At 37.4% G+C, this 18,949-nt stretch overlaps 1 protein-coding gene across 1 annotated transcript in view; it reads left to right on the top strand.

The window, feature by feature from the left end:
• The window catches only part of LOC124292441 (mitogen-activated protein kinase kinase kinase 2-like), a 104,863-nt gene that overhangs the window by 72,121 nt on the left and 13,793 nt on the right, over positions 1-18,949 (top strand). Inside the window, 4 exon segments of the mRNA XM_046729520.1 lie at positions 8,726-8,838; positions 8,966-9,012; positions 17,011-17,116; positions 17,305-17,472. Of these exon segments, the coding sequence (XP_046585476.1) occupies positions 8,726-8,838; positions 8,966-9,012; positions 17,011-17,116; positions 17,305-17,472 (434 nt within the window).

Below are 18,949 nucleotides of genomic sequence, written 5' to 3'. Positions count from 1 at the left end.
AAGAAAGGGTTTTGTATGTTAAAACAGGGTTTTGCATGTAAAGAAAAGGTTTTGTATGTAAAAAGACGGTTTGTATGTTAAGAAAAGTTTTGTATGTAAAAACAGGGTTTTGCATGTAAAGAAAGGGTTTTGTATGTGAAGAAAGGGTTTTACATGAAAGGAATGGGTTTTGCATGTAAAGAAAGGGTTTTGTATGTAAAAAAACAGTTTTGTATGTGAAGAAAGGGATTTGCGTGTAAAGAAATGGTTTTGCATGTTAGAAAGGGTTTTGTATGTAGAAAGAAGGTTTTGTATGTAAAACAGGGTTTTGCATGTAAAGAAAGGGTTTTATATGTTAAGAAAGGGTATTGTATGTAAAAACAGGGCTTTGCATGTAAAGAAAGGGTTTTGCATGTAAAGAAAAGGTTTTGTGTGTGAAGAAAGGGTTTTGTTTGTAAAAAGATGGTTTTGTATGTAAAGAAAGGGTTTTGTATGCAAAAACAGGGTTTTGCATGTAAAGAAAGGGTATTGTATGTAAAAACAGGGTTTTGCATGAAAAGAATGGGTTTTGCATGGGAGTAATTATTATTTGAACATCCATACAAATCTCAGCTGCTGATCTGAAATCTTCCATCAATATATGCATGAGTACGAACAGACAATGCAATATATCAATAAATATATAAATGCCATCTGGAATAAACTGTGACAATACATGTATTATCTACCTGTTACTGTGGAAACTAATCTGATAACCAACATATGGTATACTTGGTTCAATGATAGCTGTCATATTCTGTAAGTCAGAGTCATAAACATGTAATTTCTTCAGTGTGCCGATGTTATAGGTAATACATATGTATTGAAAAGATCAATCAACTGGAAAGCTTTGTAGAACCAGTAGAAAGGTGTATGACCTTTGGAAGACCTATATTGAGAGTCAACATAAACACAACTGACCATGCAAGATGGTGTCCAGTCGAGTGGAAGTGGTTTTGTTGTCATTAAAGGTCGCTGATTGGTCACTTTTCCAATTCGTTCCCGTCCATATGAGCTTGTATGAGTGGGTTTAATGGGACTTATATGAGTGTTATGGTATTTGTATAATCTTAAAGGTTGTTGACCTGATATTATTTGAAAAAAAATCTGTGTATTTTTTTCACTCCTTGATAAGGTTTTTAAGAAATATCGTAAATTTTTGAAAGGTTTTCAAATGTGACAAATGTCTAACATTCTGACTGTTACTGTCATGGATACCTGGTTGAGATTTTGTGATATCTTCAAGTTAACCCGTGAATGTCTGGGTTAGAATTGGTCTTCAGCAACCCATGCTTGTAAGAAGCAACTAATGGGATTGGGTGGTCAGGCTCGCTGACTGGGCTCACACATGTCATCGTATCCCAACTGCATATTTGATGCTCATCATGTTGATCACTGAATTGTCTGGTCCAAACTTGATTATTTACAGACCACGACCAATTAGCTGGAATATTGCTGAGTGCAATGTTAAACAACAACCAAACAAAAACAGTACGAGTAAAGGGATAATATATTCTTACCCTTTAGGTATGCACTGGTATGCTTGTCGTAAGAGGCGACTAACGGGATTGGGTGGTCAGGCTCGCTGACTTGGTTGACACATGTCATCGTATCCCGATTGTGCAGATCGATGCTCATGCTGTTGATCACTGGATTGTCTGGTCCAGACTCCATTATTTACAGACCGCCTCCATATCGCTGGAATATTGCTGGAATATTGCTGAGTGCAGCGTATAACTAAACTCACTTACTCACTCACAAAGTGACAATGTATTCTTGAAGTAATCATGTGAAAGAGTTAGCGACTGCTCACATGGGTTTTGAAGTAAAGCCACAGTGTGGTCAAATTCCAGTGTTATTCTGATGTGATTAAAATCCAGTAAATTGATTAAATATCTTTAATGAGAAAAATCATCCCACATGATTACAGCACACCAATTTGACCTACTGTGTATATCTGACTCGTCAGCTGTCTTCATGCATGTCTTTGCTGACATCAATCCCCTCACCCATCTTTTGCCTTACCTGTCCTAACGACATTAGCATGACATGCGTCAGGTGGACAGGTGTCCCTATGTAGAGCATACTTAGATGTGCCTGGTAGTGCATATCACGGAAAGCATAAATGTCACTGACTGGGGTAGCATTACATGTGAGCATGATTTGTACCAAGAACTGAAATCATCAGTGATTTGCTGAGACTTGCATATATTGACATATGTATGTCACAAATTGAAATTTGGTTGAATGTATGGGAGCCTCCTTATGATGGCTTGGTTGACACACGTCATCTGTTCCAAATTGCCTAGATCGATACTCATGCTGTTGATCACTGGATTGTCTGGTCCAGACTCAATTATTTACACACCTCCACCATATAGCTGGAATATTGCTGAATGCGGCGTAAAACTAAACTCACTCGTCAGCCAAAGCTCACCCTTATGATGGGGGTGGTGTGATAGCCTAGTTTGACACAAGTGCATTCATCTGTAGTTTTATGTGTGTGTTTTTTTCAAGTATTTAACTGCAGAATGTTCACCAGAATTTGGGAAAATGGGATGCAGAGTTTATTTGAATTTATTTCTTACAAATTCATCGCAGAATCCAGGAGGGACTGCACAAACAAGAAATAGTCGTACAATGGTATGGTATCTGATACAGTTGAGTTTTCGATGTTAAGTATGCCCTGTTTTGGCATTTAGTTTCTTCCTAGTACCATTTTGAAAGCATTTGAAAAGTTTTGGCCGAATCAAATGCTGCCACTGTAAACACCACATGAACGAGCTTTAAACACAACTTATGAAGCGGCTGTAAACACACTCACCAACACAAACTGCTGTTTGTATAGATCCTATTCTGGGAACACCTTGTAATCATATCAACGAGAAAAGGATTATGTTGCTGTTGAATATCAGTATTGTGTTACACAATGACACAATCTGACATCTCATCTGCTTACCTGCGAGCAACACCTGGCGACCTATAGATACAGGTATAGAAAAATACTTAACGATGTGACAGGTGTTACATAAAAGATAATTTTCAATATCTGTATGATAATTCAATTGGGTAATGCTGACATCTAAATCTTTTAATACAGAATAAAATACTTGTTTGTTGCTAAAAATTTAGTACATTCTGAGATCACAAGTGGTAAGTACAGTGATTCTGGTTTATGTTGTTTTAGTGAAATGAAAAAATAAATGGAAAAAAATATAAACAATTTTTTTTGGGCTGTTTAATTTGGAATATCATACAACAAGACATTAATTACTAGTTGTGCTGCAATGTGGTCAGTTAATTTTGAAAACTGTAATTACTAGGAATATTTGATGTACACTTATATGTTAATAAGGTCTATTCAATGACAAAATATCAAATGTAAATTGTCAGTTGTAGAGAGAGGTACAGGAATAATTTATGGAAATATATGACTTGTAAAACTGAAGAAGACATCAACTTCAACGTTTATTTCCTTGTATATGTCACTCTGTCCTGTTAGATGATGTGTGCATTTGATATCTCCTCTCGATATCAGATATATCTTCAGCCATTATGTCAAGTCAGAAAATCAGCAGCTTGTAAAGTAATTGATATCTATGCAATTTTTTATTATTTTTCAGTAACAATGCAGATCAATTTTGTTATACAAATCATTCCATATTGCATAATCGGTGTGAATATATTAGTCAATACCTGTTACGCATGTAGCACATTTAGGAAGACCAACTTTGTGATGTTTTAATGTTTTAGAAAATAATCAATTTTGGAAGTAATTGGGTGTTAGTTTCTCATGAAATGAATGTAAGCATATTGATGTTCAGCTGGGCTTCATTTCAAAATGGCTTTTCATGTGTATATGGTGGTCAGTCTAACAGTCCCTTAACTTTTGATTAAACTGCCTTGCACCCAGCCCCTACCATATTCAAGTTACCCTAAATGGAGCAAGTGAGAATTTCCAGAGTTTCAGGATCTCCCATTTCTAGTGTCCCCTGCCGTGATATTGCTGCAATATTAGTATATTACTAAAGGTGGCGTAAAACAATACTCACTCCGATTTCACTACGATGCATTTCACATTCAATGCCTAGGCTATTTCTGTGGACATTGATAGTTTCCTTTGGGTATTCAATATATTTTTACGGGACAGTGGGATAGCCTAGTGGTTAAACCGTTCGCTCATCACGCCAAAGACCTGGATTCAATTCCCCTCATGGTTACAATGTGTGAAGCCCATTTCTGGTGTCCCCTGCCGTGATATTGCTGGAATATTGCTAAAAGCGGCGTAAAACGGAACTCACTCACTCACTCCACTCACTCACTCACTCCACTCATTCACTCACTCACTCACTCACTCACTCACTCACTCACTCACTCACTCAATCACTTAATATATTTTTAGGACCTATGTTTACTCCCTTAGATCAAGTCTATCGGGTACATATAAAAAGCAGTAACACCAGTTTCAAAATAATTTTGTTTATGATGCTGTTTGTAGTTGACGATTTTGTGTATTATTTTATTAACAGCACTCAGCCTGAAAATAGGGATTTGAGATTTATGCTAACTAAGATGAAAATGCTACTTTGGGAACTTATGTATGGTGGTGTCATACTATTTGATGTTTTTAAAATGCAATTTAAATGCAAGCAAGTAAAAACTTTCTTGCAGTGATGGGTAGCCTAGTGGTGGGTTGGGTAGCCTAGTGGTTAAACCAGTCAGTCATCATGCCGAAGATCTAGGTTCAATTCCCAACATGGGCACGTTGGGTACAGCCCATTTCTGGTGTCCCCTGTCATGAAACTGCGATATTTGCTGGAATATTGCTTGAGGTGGCATAAGACCCAATTCACGTACTCACACACTCTCTCTCTCTCTCTCTCTCTCTCTCTCTCTCTCTCTCTCTCTCTCTCTCTCTCTCTCTCTCTCTCTCTCTCTCTCTCTCTCTCTCTCTCTCTCTCTCTCTCTCTCTCTCTCTCTCTCTCTCTCTCTCTCTCACTCATAGTGCTGTAATAATATCTACACTGGTTCTAAAAGATGTTTGTATGGATTCAGAGATCAGGCTTGCTTTTGTGGCATAGGAACCTAACTGGGTGGCAAGCTCTTGATCTCAAACACTGGTTTGCCTGGCCAACATGCAGTTACTTACGATTACTTCTGTCATTCAGCTGGAATATTGCAAAGTGTGGCATTAAACAACCAACATCAACAAATACTTTGAACTGAAGTGTTGCGTGTACAGTGAGTGTTAGCTACTGATCAGTGACAACACTTGTCAATCAAGGTCCTCTGATCTGTTCACTTTCTGTAGACCCCTACAGAGCTGGTCGGCTTGCTTTGTGGAGGATAACCCCTATGTCAGACAGGGCTTGATTGTCAAGCAGAACTATATTCCAATGTCAACTCAGTGCAGCTAAGGCAAAATGAATGGATCGACCATGTTAATTTTATCCTGATTATGTTAAGTGCAAATAGTAGACAGACAGTAAGCAATGATCAGTGACAGTGTGGATTCTTTGTATCCAATGAATAATAAGTCAAGAGGCTTTGGTGGCAGCCTTTCTGGAACTTATATTCGAAGGTCGGTAGTACATCTCCACAGTACTCCATGTTTGTCCTAATAGGGATAAGTTCCCAGTTCCCCATGCATGTCTGCCTGTCTGAATCCTGTGAAGCTTGGTTCCTAATAACGAAACAACAGTGAGTGAGTGAGTTTAGTTTTACACCGCACTCAGCAATATTCCAGCTATATGGTGGCGGTCTGTAAAGAATCGAGTATAGACCAGACAATCCAGTGATCAACAGCATGAGCATCGATCTGCGCAATTGGGGACCGATGACGGTGTCAACCAAGTCAGCGAGCCTGACCACCCAATCCTGTTAGTCGCCTCTTGCGACAAGCATGGGTTACTGAAGATCAATATTCTAACCCGGACCTTCACGGGTCAAAGAAACAAGAAACTGAACCATATGGGTAATAATATCCATGATGAGTACATGTGTAGGACTGACGTCTTTTAAAAGCAACATCAACACTCAAATTACTCTCCAGTTGCTAAAACTTCCACCTAGTAAAACAAACCAAGGTCATGCTGAAATGAAGCGATAAACCCTAAAAACTGTTATTCACAACTGATTTTCAGATATTTAGACGCAACCTGATATGGGTGCTGGGAGTGTAAGTTACGTGATTTATGTGATGTGAAAACTGTGTAACATACAGTGTATGGACAGATTGCGCAAGACATGCCATTTCCAGTCCTGCTGGGATATGAAGTCATCACTGCGCGTGATTCAGATTCGACCTGAATGACGCATAACTTAACTCCAGAAACATAACACTACCAACATCGGACACTGAAATTCAGCAAATGTGACAGGGGCTGTGAAACTAATTTACTACCTCGTGCATTGTCACTTTGATTCTTTTTAAGGTGCTATGTGATATCCATAGTTTTTCTGTTGTTGTCGTAGACTGAAGTCTTATCTGATTTGGGAAAATTGTTATTCTGAAAAAAATCTTAAATAAGTAGTACGTCAGGGTGTATGCGTGACTTTAAAGAAATATTTTGTTTAAATGTTTTGTAGACCCACAGATAAACGACTTGTTGCTTGATGCGGGTAATGAAATGAGATTTCCCTGACAACTGGTTGTGACAGTTGTTGGAAGTAGTTTCCCAGATAATAGCAAAATAGATCTGTTTGACTGTTTGGTTCAGAGAAATAAAAACTTGTCAACAGTAGCATTATGTTGCCAACAGTCTACCAGTGTTGATGATGTTGAATGTTTCCTGTCTTTCTGATATGTATTTCCCTTGGGTATGGGAAAGCTCTGGTATTCGACAAAGTTCCTTCAGTGTAAACATCATGTCTGTTCCTTTTACAAATTCCTATCAATTTTACACGTTTGCTTGCTGATTTAACAGTTGTTGTGTAAATATGTGTACTGGTTGACATATTTCATCGGTTTCCAATTACGCAGATTGATGCTCATGCTGTTGATCACTGGATTGTCTGGTCAAGGCTCGATTATTTACAGACCGCCACCATATAGCTGGAATATTGCTGAGTGCAGCGTAAAACTAAACTCACTTACTCATCTCACCTTGACCTGGTTGGGATTCTATAAATAATTATAATGAGTACCCCTGCCCACTCACTAACTTTGGCTGTGGGGTAGCATAGCAGTTAAAGCATTTGTTCATCATGCCGAAAACCCAAGTTCGATTCCCCACATCGGTACTCATGTGTGATACACATTTCTGATGTCCCCTAATATGATATTGCTGGAATATTGCTAAAAGTGACGTAAGACTTTATTTATGCACTCTCTCTCACTCACTCACTCACTCACTCACTCGAACTATAGTTCTAGTGAAAGTAACAGAGGAATATAAACCAGGCCTAATTTCTCCCTCAACCTTTAAGCTGTAAAAAACCCGGATCAGATAATGTTGAACGAAAATATATCCTGCAGAGAAATTTATATTTGGATATGATATCAAGTAAATATTGAAATAGATTACTGACTAAAAGAAGTTGTTTGTTGTTAAAATGAGATTGCTATGAATATATATTATATTTGGGTCAATCGTCTTTTTATTGAGCATAGGCTGTTGGTCTGAATAGTATCACACTGTGTCAGGTTAGGTATAGTGCATACAATCTGTTGAATTTGAGTTTCCAGATATAGCAAGTTAAACATATTGTCAAAAGATCTTAACCCAAGTTTTTGAAATCTCACTTTAAAGAAAAAACAACACTTCAAACCTCCTGCATGAAAAAAAAGTTTTTAATATATTGAAAAAGCATTGAATGTATGTCATTGCAAAACCTGTTTATTGGTCTTCAATATATGATTACAAATTTAGAATACATTCTGTTTAGTTATAAAGTTGTTTTTCTTGTTACAACATACACAAGGAGTACCCAGGTGACCCTATGTCAGTGATGTTTACAGTATGAATGTATGAACTGTAAGGTGAAATAACATCCTTGTAAGGTCCCCTTGAAATGGAAAAAAAGTATTAAATTCTGTTCATATGATAACTATGTCAACTCATCCGTGGGATTGTAACAGAGAGATGGAAACACCAATACAGTCGTGATGAACCAATCTTACAGTTTAGCAAACAGTTCATTAAGCTTTTCAGATGAAAGTTTAGTAATTTTCCCCCTGCTGATTTTCATCCATAAAGGGAGATAACTAGTTGATATTGCTGTAAAGATTATTATGAGCCATCAGTCATTGATGTATTAAATGGAAAGTTATTTTCCAGAGATACTTGTCTCCCTTTGTTGACCATGACCTTTTTTCTTTTTTTCTTTAAGGTAGATTACCTGTGAAATAATTGATTGTTGTTTTCATTTTTTTTGTGTATTAGTTTTCATTTAGTGACCCAGTGAGAGTTTTAGGTAGGTCAAATTCCCTGAGCCAACAAACTGAAACTGGACCAGTACTCATTGCATTTCATCATTATTCAAATTTATGTAGGCTGTCATCCTATCAATCACTGGTTTGCCAACACAAAACAGCACTCACTCACTCAGTAATCATGTGTTATGTGTCCATGTTGATCTACCATGGTATATGACAGCTTGGAATCTGTGTAGACAGTGCTTGAAACTTTTACATTTTTAAAGCGATTGATTGTAATCCATAACAGAAATGCATATTTGATAACACATGATCTTCATTTTTTTTCAGATTCGCCTGAAATGGATGATAAAAATCCATCAGCTGAAATCGAAAAATACCTAGCCCAGGGATTAAGAGTTAGTAATCGAGAAGCTCGCAGAGTAGCATATTCCAATCTCCAGGTAAGAAAATTCATATTTTACTTGCTGTTTCATTTTATATTTCTTCTATTCCTTCAGATATATTTAAATTTTGTTAACTGCATAAAGCTGCAGTATGAGTAATTGAGTTGCTGTTCTTAATTTACAGAAAAGAAGTGAGCTTAAGGTCAAGTGTGAATATAATGGAGAGAAAAGGTAAGTGACAGTGAAATGTTACCGTAATTGTCATTATAAGCGCGCACTGTTCCTTTAAGTGGCCAATGAATATCTTGCAGACCAATTTGTAAATATGACCTTTGTTACTGACCCCAACAAAGACAACATTTACACAACAGTCTGTATCCGCATTTTCTTGTGTAAATTTCAGATTTCTTATCTTAAAGAAAATAGCAGACTATTATCAAAAAGGTTTTTTATTGTAATTAAGTTCAATTAAAACTTGTTCTCTCAGCTTGTTCATTTATAATTCATTGTGCACAGTTATAATGAACACCACTTTATCTATTGTTTGGAGTGCGCAGGGTGCTTATTGTGATGGACATACACTTACATTTCACAACTGACAGAAATCATCCTAGATGACCCAGTGTATTATAGTTCCTTAGGTAATGCCTGTTGGAATAGAAGATGAAAATTGGTCTTAATTTTGGCTTTTGGTACATTGAATCTGGTTCAGAATGAAGCTTGTCCAGAAAATGTGTCAGAAGGGTTAGTCATAAGAGAATTGAGGAGGGCGGTTGGGTAGCTAAGTGGTTGTGGTGTTTGCCCATCATGCCAAGGACCTGGGTTTGATACCCCACATCAATACAATATGCAAAGATCATTTCTGGTGTCCCCGTCATGATATAGCTGCTAAAAGCGATGTAAGACCAAACTCACTCACTCATTATAGAATGAAGATATAATACCCAAGATGATCAAATATTAGCAACAGCATGACATACATGATAATATGACAAGAAATATTTCTTTTGCATTTGGAGAACCTGCAAGCTATAAACATGTAGATATACCTGTGAGAAACAGGGAAGTCTTCCAAATGCACTCACAACAAATGAAAAGATTTTATGACAAAACTGACACCAGTTACAAGTCCTATTCAAACGAACCAAGGAGGGGGAACACTTTTGAAGTTTGCTTCAATAAAGTTATATCTTAAGATCTGATGTGACAAAAGTTAACTTCACACAATGTTCCATTTTGAATGAATAATAGTGCTCTTTTGAACAACTCATAGGACAACTCAGCTTTTCAGAATTTGATGAAAAGTGGGGTTTTTTTGCCACACAGGCATTGTAGAAGAGGAATATGAACTGTTTTATTGTGACGCAAAAGCCTGATTTACGAGATAAAGACATCAAAACTGGTTTGATGAATATGACCTCTGCTTGTTAAATCCAAGTTCTGGAAGTTTTTGTGCAAGATTTGAAAACCCCCCACCTCCCCACATTTAGAGATGAGATAGAATTCTCTTAAGACACCCACTTGCAAGACAAGCGACAACAAAATTATAGCATGTGTTCTGAAATCTTGTGTGGTCCACTATAGCTAACAGCTAGGAAAATACTGTTTGCACTTCTTAATATATCCTGAAGGTTTGGTATAGAAATCTCAAAATATTCATTTCTGTTATTAAGCACTTAACATATTAATGTACAGGAACTTACTGCGAAATAGGATTAATTTGCTTTTAATTGGAAGAGAAACATTGCATTACTGCAGCTTGTTTGTAGGAGAATAATACACTGAAACCAGCTTGAATAAATCTGCCTTGATAAACATGCCGCTGTTATCGCGGGGCAAGGCAATGACTGGTTTTTCAGGTTTTGTTTCCTGAACTGTTTACCAGGAAGATAATTTGAACACCACAGTAGATTCTTGGAAAACCATTAATAAAACCATCACGTGTTGTCATTGAGGACAGGATAAGACTTGTTTACTGTATGTAACCTTGTAAATAGTAGGATCCTATTAGTTTCTGGACGGATTTTAACCAATGCTGGTCATTTGTCAAATGTCAGCTGTTTTATATTTTGGTATGAACAGGAATGCAAAGTTTAAAACCACGCAAGCCTTTTGAATAAGCAAATAATCCAACTCAATTATTAACACATCAGCACTGCTTACGGGCAAATTTTGATTTAGGACATACGAAGAATGAGTAATTGGTGCAGTGAAGCAGGGCTGTATCAGTGTTAGATATATGACCTCGAGGTCAGCTCGAGGTATATGCTTGAGATAGGGTTGTTAATATGTATAACAAGCTGGCACATTTCCCAGGATATGATCTGTTGGATATATAATGTCAACTTCAGTGTATGACTGATTATCCAACAAACAGATTCCATTCAGTGAAAAAAGCAAAATACCTGTTAACAGTAAATATTATATGAATAGATATCTGAAACTCAGTGAAAATATTATCCTTTGAGCGAGTAAAGTTATGTTGTTGTTTTTAAGGTTTGGATGTTAGTAGATATGGATTGTGCTGCAAGAACCTGGGTTGTCAGGCTGGCTGACTTGGTTGACACATGTCATCGTGTCCCAATTGCGTAGATTGATGCTCATGATGTTGATCACAGGATTGTCTGGTTCAGATTTGATTATTTAGAGACCCACGCCATACAGCTGGAATATTGCTGCGTGAGAAGTAAATCTAAACTCACTCACTCACATGGGCTGACAAATATTTCGCTGCTTTGGTTAGAAAATATCCTTTGTTTCTTCCACTAGTATAGCCAATTGAGACCAGCTATTCAGGCTCTGGCTGCTTGTTGTTATGTCATGAAAGTAGATTGATGCTCATGATTTCAGTCATTGGTTTAGCTCGTCAAGGCTTGATTAGTAAAAGCTGTTCTGATGTACCTTGAATGCTGTTTATTACAAATTACAATGTTACTATCACACATGCGAAAGAGTGAGTGAGCGTAGTTTTACACCGCTTTTAGCAATATTCCATCAATATCACGGCAGGGGACACTAGAAATGGGCTTCACACATTGTACCCATGTGAGGAATCGAACACGGGTCTTCATTGTGACGAATGAACACTTTAACCACTAAACTATCCCATCGCCCTCATTTGGAAGAAAGGACCTAGTGACCTAGTGTATTGTTACGCCACAACAGTGAGTGATGGCCATGTCATGGAGAGTTATTAAATAGCTGTCATTATGTTATGAGCTGTGATCTATCAGTGTTTAGAAGAGGAATTTGGCATAAAGTAAACCATGTGATTATTGAGAGAAAGCATTTGTGTACCTACCTGACATTATCACAGACGTCTGCTCACTTTGATTCACACGGAGATGATTCCCAATGTACTAATTACTAGGGCTGCAACGAATACACTATGTGGCGAATATGAATCATGAATTTTGGGTAACGAATACGAATGATTATTCACGAATATAATATTGTAGTTGATTGATGCACTTTATGGAACGCCCATGTTGAAAGTTTTGATTTGTCACAGCAATAACCAGTGATCATGACAGTCAAATTTGGTATGTAATAGTTATAGTCGACAGTACCATGTGCAGCCTTGGCAGACTAACATGACTTGCACTACTGCAATGCTAGTACATGTTCCATTCTTGCATATCTCACTTTGGAAAGGACATAAGGGTTCAAGTAAAACATGCTCCCTTAAAAAAATCGTAAATATTCGTTAATATTCGGTTCTGGTGACCACGAATAACGAATTGAATTCATGAAGGGCTACGGTTCGATTCAGCGAATATGTGAGTGAATCGTTACAGCCTTACTAATTACAGCTTGAATGTGAATATTGATCATGATATACATAGGCAAAGAAAATACTCCTTATCACATAAATTCCTAAGGCCCTTCTATGTATTTAATGAGTGCCCTCTGGCAAATTGAAAAAATATCACATTTCTATTCCTGCATGTTTGAAATATGGATGTTCAGTTGATTTATTTGTAGTAATGATCATTTCTTTTCTTTCGGTGCCTTAAAAAAAAAAAAAGAAAAAAAAGTGTTCGTTTGATGAAACGTTTTTAACATTGTGGAAGAGTTGCCTCCCTTGCATAGAAAATATTAGAACAAGTGTAACGATTGTTGTAGAATTACTTCCCTTTACTAAAAGGTGGTAAATAAGTAACCTGAGCAACAAGCCCACTTCTTGTCCTTGCTAGCACATATTTAAGCGATATTTTGTACAAAGAAAATTAGAAATGGACACATTACAGACTGACACACATACCACAAAAATATTTGAATATGTATTCAAATTGTGTTATCTGATAGTGTTTATTTATTTAGGAGATAATCATTATGAAATATATAAGTCTTCAGATTTTGTGGAAAATTCAGTTGGAACCAGCTGTCTTAGATGGAGGTTTTATGATGAAACAATACACGTCATAATACCACTAGTCGGAAAACACAATATGGAGTATAGTCAGTCATTTCTGAAGTACTCTCTATCAACACCAACTTTGACAGTTGTGAGACAAGTGTGTGGTGGCTCTGGATGCAATGACGTCATGATACAAAGGACAGTGTCACTTACATGTCTGAATGCTGAACAGAAAGTTAACAGAATGTACATTTGTTCTTTTCTGAGGTTGATGCAAAAGTATACTCATCAAGAAAAGTAATGCTGAGTGAATAGTCCTGGCCTCGTTCCTCAAAGCGATTGTAGCGCTACAACTGTCGTAAGTCTATGTTAAAGTATGGGAGTTACAATCATCGTAGCGCTATGGTCGCTTTGAGGAACAGGGCCCAGGGGATTTCCATGCTTTTCCATTAAAAAAATGCAATGTCAATTAAAACCCTTGATATTGGAAGGTTATTTTATATTTGTCAAAGATTTACCTCATGTATTGACATAAAATCTCACCGGACATTCAAAATACTATCACCATGCTCAAATAATAGACCTAGGCAATGGAAAACACTTTTGTATCATTTGATAACAGTTAAAGTGATTAGAAGTGTTGGTTCGACCTGTTGATTGGCCCTTACAAGTAATGGAGAGTTTTCTTGTTGTCACCATGGTTGTATCGGTTGAGATATAGATAAGGACTCAGGGGTTGAAATAACCCATTGCCTGACGTCCCAGTCCAGTGTGTTTTTCTGTCGGGCAAGCAAATTTGCCTATCATGCTGTACCGGTGTCCAGTTGACTTTCCAATGTTAATTATGTTGTTTATTTAAAAAATCAAGAAGAAAATCGGCCTTTATAGTGGAAAAAATATCCGGGCAAGTGATTTTACATGTACCACTGTACCGAAGTACACTAGCAATTTTAAAGTTATTTCCACCCCTGGGACTATCAATCACATCAGATTGAAACTCATTGTCTTCTTTGAAAGCAGAGAGAAGTAAAGCAAAATGTTACTACTACTAGTTTACTGTTTAGTTATATCAGAGATTGATATGAATAAGAAGCCACACACTGGACCTTCACATATTGGTTAGTTGACCAATGAATAGATCACCTGCTTAGACAATAAGTAAATTTGACCAATTCTTAGTCTAGCATGTTTCATGTAAGTTGTTACAAAGGTGCGCTGTCGGTCTGGAAGTTCAAGTTTCAATCTACCAGGGCCTGTTCCACAAAGCAGTCTTAGTGCTAAGATAGTTACAACAACGAGACAATTTAAAAGAGACTTATTATTGAGACTGAGAGGTTAATGGATGCTAGATATTATGCTAGGTGGAGACATACCTTGGTCTCTGTTAGTCCCCTATTGATATAGACTTACAAGGGCTGCAGCACTAAGACTGCGTTGTTGACTGGGCCACCAATAGTTATGAACCTAAATATTCCCAATAGTATGTCATGGGATTCTGTGTTCACACATGGTACAAATTACAGTGTCTAGACCTGGGCTGGATAGTTGGCTTCACACCATGGGACATAGTTTCCTTGGTGTTTCATGTTGGTTGGTTGGCTTTATAGTTTTAGGGCGACGTGGGGGTGTTTCATGTAAATACATGCAGATTTGTGTCCCTTAGTGGTGCAGGATTCTCTTATATTTCTCCCAATTACACATTCGCCCCAGTTCTGTTCAATTGCTTTATATGTTGGTTTCACCAGTGGGTTGAACCCGTGAAGGTCCCGGGTTAGAATTGGTCTTCCGTAACCCATGCTTGTCGTAAGAAGCGACTATGCTTGTTGTAAGAGGAGACTAACGGGATCGGGTGGTCAGGCTCGCTGACTTGGTTGACTCATGTCATCGGTTCCCAATTGCGCAGATCGATGCTCATGCTGTTGATCACTGGATTGTCTGGTCCAGACTCGATTATTTACAGACTGTCATGCCATATAGCTGGAATATTGCTGAGTGCGGCGTAAAACTAAACTCACTCACTCATTCACCAGTGGGTTGACAATATGACAACGTTCAGTGTCAACACACAAAAATGTTTGTCAGTTGTTATTTTTTTGTCATTACTGTCTCCCCATTTTACAGAAAGTTTTTTGTTTGAATAGTCACACGTAAACTTGCTTGTGTTGCTTTGAAGACTTCTGAGAGTGTCACTCATTAAAACACAGACATACTTTGAGTTCCTGAAAATGAAACAGTCCCAAACTATCCCTGTCAACAACATTCTTGAGACCAAGTCAATAAACATGCTGATACTTTAACATGTCGACATTTAAACTATTCACAAGCTTTTAACCAACAGCTGTACCAAAGGCCCTAAGTCCTCAGACATTTCAAGGCATCTTCTTTTCAGATTGGATTTCGTGTCAGAACCTACTGAGGTTCTTCAATTTCACAAATAAGGATTTGAGTGGACTTGAAAATTGTTATATGAGCTTGGTTGAATTGTGTTATTTTTATGACTCGTGTTATCATGAAACCATGTTTGTGGAGAAGGTGAGGTTATGGATGTCGAGGGAATGACAGACACAAATCGGTTTGATATTTTTTGGGCTCGAGTGTAGGAGGTGGGTGGCATGAGGTTGAAAATAGAAAATGGAATTTTGATGACTGTGCATACAAACCTGAAAGGTTATCCTGTTATAAAAGTTGGAAAGCAGTGGGGAAAAAATCGCTTTTAAGTTTGATTATTTAAGTAAGCTTGAGGCTGGGCTAAATTTATCCTGTGTGGAGTAGAGGCGCGTTTAGGCTGTCATTCATGCAACTTGGAATAAGTTCATGTGTGAGTTGGCGAAAGATGTTAGGCTAATATTTGATTAGTATTGGGACCATATATCAGACACGTATATTCTGTGTAAATACCACACAGCCAATAGTACAAACAACATGCCTGGAACTTCCAGCCTTCAGAAAGTACAAATGACATGAAAACATCCATAAAATGCCTTTTATCGTTGCTACCATATATCACTGAGACGTGATATTGGATTTACACAGTTTCGAGTCAGACTTAATGTAAACATGTTATGAAACAGTTGAGTACCATGTTCAAAACACTGACAGACAGGGCGGTGGGGTAGCCTAGTGGTTAAAGCGCTCGCTCATAACGCCGAAGACCTGATTTCGATTCCCCACATGGGAACAATGTGTGAAGCCTATTTCTGGTGTCCCTGCTGTGATATTGCTGGAATATTGCTAAAAAGCGGCGTAAACCCAAACTCACTCACTCACTCACTCAAAACGCTGACCTCAGCACTCAGGGCATCTGAAATATTTCTAAGATTGGACATTTCAAATATATTCCAGCATATTTTAAGTAGGTTATGAGCTACATTGTTATTATCTTGGTACACAGGTCATTTTTCATCTGAGGTGTCTCAATTCACTGTGCAGAGTTGTCTCCCTTAGGCGTGTGTGAAACCATTAATTGAGGGTTCAGATCCTAGTTAATCCTGATAATCTATTTAGATTTGTCAACACCATATCTTGTGCCTGGGGATGATAAACATAATCATACGATAATCATACAGATTATATAGGATAATAATAATGTAGCTAGTATGCCACTAAGTTCACATCTCGATATACCTGAGCACAACAGTGGATTTGGTGATTCCTGATGATGTGAAGATGTGTAGTCACTTTTTATGGGAGCCACGAAACTAATTGATGAAGAGCTTATTACGAAGTATCATGAAGAGATTTGTCAGTTGTTATTACATTTAAGGATGGCTGTAATTCCTGTGATTTGTCAGTTGTTATTTTATTTATTATATTATTTATTTTATTCTTAAACGGAATGTGGTCATTTATCTTGATCTATTTTTTTACAGAGCAATGACGATTCCGCGTCCGGTTGTGTATGACCAGCTGACATCTCGCCTCCGGGAGATGTATCAGATGACCTTGAATATCTTCTATACTCAGAGTAATGGCGAGGTATGTACAGCCTGGCATTGTTAGGATGGGGATGAGAATGATGGTTGAAGTGTTACCTCACACTGATGAACCCAATCTGTAATCAGAGCAATGGTGAGATACATATAGCCCGGCATTGTTTGGATGGAGTATGATAGTTGAAGCTTCAAGTTCATCAGTATGTTATATAGCTGTGATGTTTCTTGCAGATATATGTGCCATTGCTGACACAGAAGGACTTGGACTCTGCAGTTCAGCTTGTCGACCAGAACGAACACGCCAACAGTCTGAGGCTCTACCTCACCTACGCTGGAAACACCAACCACCGCAACTCGGGCGTTGGCGACAACTACTCATGCAGTCCGCAGAATACACACGTATGTCACTTGAACCATCGTGATCTGTCCCCCAATATGCCAAATAAAATCACTTCAGTTTGGCATTTCAAATCAACGATTTGGTTTTGGAGTAATGTTCCCATGTTCAATATGTGTGTAGACAGTAAAGAGAGTCATTTCTCAACAGTGGAAAGGGTGGCTCATTTGCTTTGGTCGCTTTTGAGTTCAAACTAGTCCTTTTTGCTGCATGTTTAAATTTGTATTTTTTATGAATATATGATCTTTTTGGATCTGTCTATGACAAGAGCTTGTTAAAGTTGTGATGAAAGGATATTGATAGAAGTGTGAAGAATCTGGTTAGAATTAGTCTTCAGCAACCCATGCTTTTCGTAAGAGGCTACTAACTCGATCAGGCGTATAAGCTTGGTGACTTGGTTGATACATGTGCTTGTATACAAGTGTGTAGATCAATGCTCATGATGTCAATCACTGGATAGTCTGGTTCAGACTCGATTATTTACATAGCACTGCCATTTTGCACCATCTACTGTTAAACAGAAAAAAAACAAAGATATGGATAGAATTTTAGCTTCAGGTTCTCTTTCCTTAAATTACACAATTTGGACAAAGGACAAAATTGAAACGTTACTGTATCACCAAGTGCATGCTGGGTACTTGTTGTCCCTGTCACACGACTGTACCATCAAATATGTCATGGTAATGAGAGGCCTAAACAATCCAAGAATATTATTTGAAACTCATTATTCTGGGGGCAAGTCATACATTGCACCTTGAAGACCTGCTTTTATAGTGAAAACGTTCCGATGAATTTAACTTTAAACAAAAAAGCAAATCAAATAAAGTGAAATTAAATCGCTATTATTGGTTTGTATTACAAGGAGATATGCACATTAAATGAAACCCCGAGAACAAGAAGGGTAGTCTAAGTTAAAGCTCATCTCATACCGCACGTGCATTTGTTTCACAGTTCCGACTACTGCGCGTACCCTAATACAAACCAGTAATAGTGATTTGAAACTATGATCGTTTGTTAAACAGCTTTTATCCTAAGTTGAATAAAATTCTGAGATTTTAATGTTCTATTGGCAAGGTAAAATTATAAGGTTTCACAATCTTAATTTCACTTTATTTGATTTACTTTTTTGGTTTAAATTGAAATTCATTGGTATGTTTTCACTGCAAACAGACTATAATCACTGAACATTATGACCGGAGACCGTTTGTTTCCAAATACAGCCTAGATAGACATACTGTACAGACATACAGTTTCCCAGTGTTCAAAGGCATGCTTTTCAATTGATATGTGTTTCTGACTATTTCTTGACTGATGTGCACAATATGATCTCATGTTTTACAATTGTAATAGTCTATGTAAATATGGTCACTCATAAGAGTTGAGGACCACCAGATTCTTTAAAAGTTACAATAATTAATCTGTTAACTATAGTTAGATAAAAAAAATTAATGAGTTCATGATGGCCAATTGTTGTACTGA

The sequence above is a fragment of the Haliotis rubra genome, unplaced genomic scaffold (assembly GCF_003918875.1).
Source record: "Haliotis rubra isolate DU_JTF1 unplaced genomic scaffold, ASM391887v1 Scf518, whole genome shotgun sequence".
NCBI classification, from domain to species: Eukaryota; Metazoa; Mollusca; class Gastropoda; order Lepetellida; family Haliotidae; genus Haliotis; species Haliotis rubra.
This window is presented reverse-complemented; position numbering and strand designations above follow the sequence as displayed.